This window comes from Sorghum bicolor, chromosome 5, assembly GCF_000003195.3.
Source record: "Sorghum bicolor cultivar BTx623 chromosome 5, Sorghum_bicolor_NCBIv3, whole genome shotgun sequence".
Taxonomy (NCBI): Eukaryota; Viridiplantae; Streptophyta; class Magnoliopsida; order Poales; family Poaceae; genus Sorghum; species Sorghum bicolor.
In genome coordinates, this window is record NC_012874.2 from 7,482,253 (window position 1) to 7,484,664 (window position 2,412).

The 2,412-nt window shown below is 44.4% G+C and overlaps 1 protein-coding gene across 1 annotated transcript; it reads left to right on the forward strand.

The window, feature by feature from the left end:
* LOC8079757 (putative glycine-rich cell wall structural protein 1) lies at positions 792 to 1,635 on the forward strand. The gene has a single exon (XM_002449088.2). The coding sequence runs from the start codon at positions 828 to 830 to the stop codon at positions 1,404 to 1,406; it is 579 nt and encodes a 192-aa protein (XP_002449133.1). The 5' UTR covers positions 792 to 827; the 3' UTR covers positions 1,407 to 1,635.

Sequence of the window (2,412 nt, forward strand, 5' to 3'; positions counted from 1 at the left end):
TCAAGCACCATGGAAGAGAGAGAAAAGCAAAACTCAAATTACTCACTAACCAACCACTAAAACTTTAATTAAAGTGTTGGAATAGCATTTTCTTACCTTTTCTAAGCTCCCCATGATAGTTTTTGAGACCAAAACCTCCTCCCCTCACTAGAGCAATTTTTAGGAGGTGCCCAAGGCCTCCCAACCTTATCTCCTCGGGTTGGAGTGAGTGACCCGAGGAGGAAGAAGGCTGCAGCCATATATATAGTCGTGATTTGTAAGGGCGGCTGAATCACCAACCGCCCTTAGAAATAAGTTTGTAAGGGCGGCTGGATCACGAACCGCCCTTACAAATCCCACAGTAAGGGCGGCTGGATCAACAACAGCCCTTACAAATGCAATCATTTGTAAGGGCGGCTCGTGTTACCAGCCGCTCTTACTGTGCTATTTGTAAGGGCGGCTCGTGATTAACTAGCCTAGTGCTGATGGAAAATGCACTATAAGGGCGGTTGCATCACCAGCCGCCCTTACAGTGAAAACCCCTTGGCTCTTACAAACCAATTCTGTAGTAGTGTGAGACTTAGCTGACCATCTAGACAGAGCGTGACAAGTACCATACATCACCTTGCTAGTTGCATGTAATTTATGGTCAAGTCAAGGAGCTCCATTAATTCCATTGGATTTTAAAAGCCTCCACTTGGTCTCCTATTGAAACACCACTAACATACGTGCATGCTATATATGGAGGTAAAGAACCACTGCATGCATGGCCTCAAGCACTATAAATACCCATGCAGCATTCACTGGGAAGTCATCTCAACTCAAGCAGTCCATAGTGTTAGCTCACAATGGCAGGCACAAAGCTCGTATCACTGGGGCTCATTGTCCTCATGAGCATAGGATTAGCCAATGCTGTTAGGGTGGCTAGATACTCTAGTGCTGATGGGACTGGCACAGGCCAGGGAGGGGGTGGTGGATATGTGAATGGTGGGGGATCAGGGTCTGGGTCTGGCACCGGATCAGGTGATAGTGGCCGTTATGGTTCCCATGCAAGTGCTGGAGGGGGCGGTGGAGGTGGTGGAACTAGCCAATACGGTGGGTCTGGATATGGTTCAGGGTCAGGGTCAGGTTCATGGTCTAGTACATATAGTCAAGGACGGTATTCTGGCTATGGAGAGTCTTCTAATGCTGGTGGTGCCGGTGGGGGTGGGGGTGGAGGACAAGCCGGAGGTGCCTGGAATTCCAATGCTCAAGGATCCGGTAGTGGCACCGGTTCTGGCTCTAGCTATGCTAACAGGAATTGGTATGGATCAAGTCAAGCAGGTGCACGTGCTAATGGCAATGGTGGTGGCACAGGAAATAGTCAAAATGGTGGCGGTGGCGGCGGTTCTGGTGCCGGAACTGGATATGGCAATGCCTACCCATAAACTCCTTATAATAAGTCAATCCGAAGTTGGACCATCGTAGTATTTCCTTGTTTGAAGTCGTAGAGTTATTTGTTTTCTTTGTCCCTTTGTTACACTTTCGTTAGCAGTGAATTAATAAAGGGTCCAACTGCTCTAGCAACAGTAGCAGTCTTGTAAGGTCCTTGTATGAAGATGTTGTAACCATGTCTGTTTGTGAAAGGAAAAGATAACTTATGCATCATGTGGCCACTGTATCTAAAAAATTTCTTATGTTCCCTTTGGAGTGATTAAGTTGAGATGCCTACACCATGCATATTAACATGGTTATTGAATTATATACCATTGAATTTCCTAGAGTTGTTTATATCACTTAATTATGACGATAACTCCAACTAGGTCAATCCATTCTAGAACATAATTAGCAAGAACTGCTGGCACAAGCCCATTTATGTCAATCAGCCTAGAACATAATTAGCAAGAACCACATGATTATATAAATACCCTAAGTACATATTTAGGTGAAGGCTTTACGTTAATCATTTGTGTAGCCAAAAAGGATCAAACAACATAGCCTAGTTTGGTGGTCAATGTTTTCTGCATTCGTGCAATTGTGCTTCTTCGCTCTCGTGAATGGCTAATCAACAAGATGGATACTTGATGTCCAGTTCTATTCAATTATTCGTCTTCCATCACAGATCAGTCCATATCATCGTACTTTTAAATGACACATTACAGTTCACATTAATATTGATTTCTAGTGTATAATTTAGATCTCATTTAGAGTGTTGCTTAAGACTTAACGCCCTATAACAGATTTCGTTTGGGGAGGGCAACAGAGTATATGAGGCGGCTCTATTGCGTCCCATGCATGGTTGCTCACCCGCTCGACATTCTGGTTCGTCAATTGTAGGCCTTGTAAGAGGATCACGGAAAACGGAATGGAAGAGACACCATATATGCTATCTTTAGGTCATTGTACTCATCTTGTTGTTCACATATGAATCATGGATGGATGTACCGTTTGGGT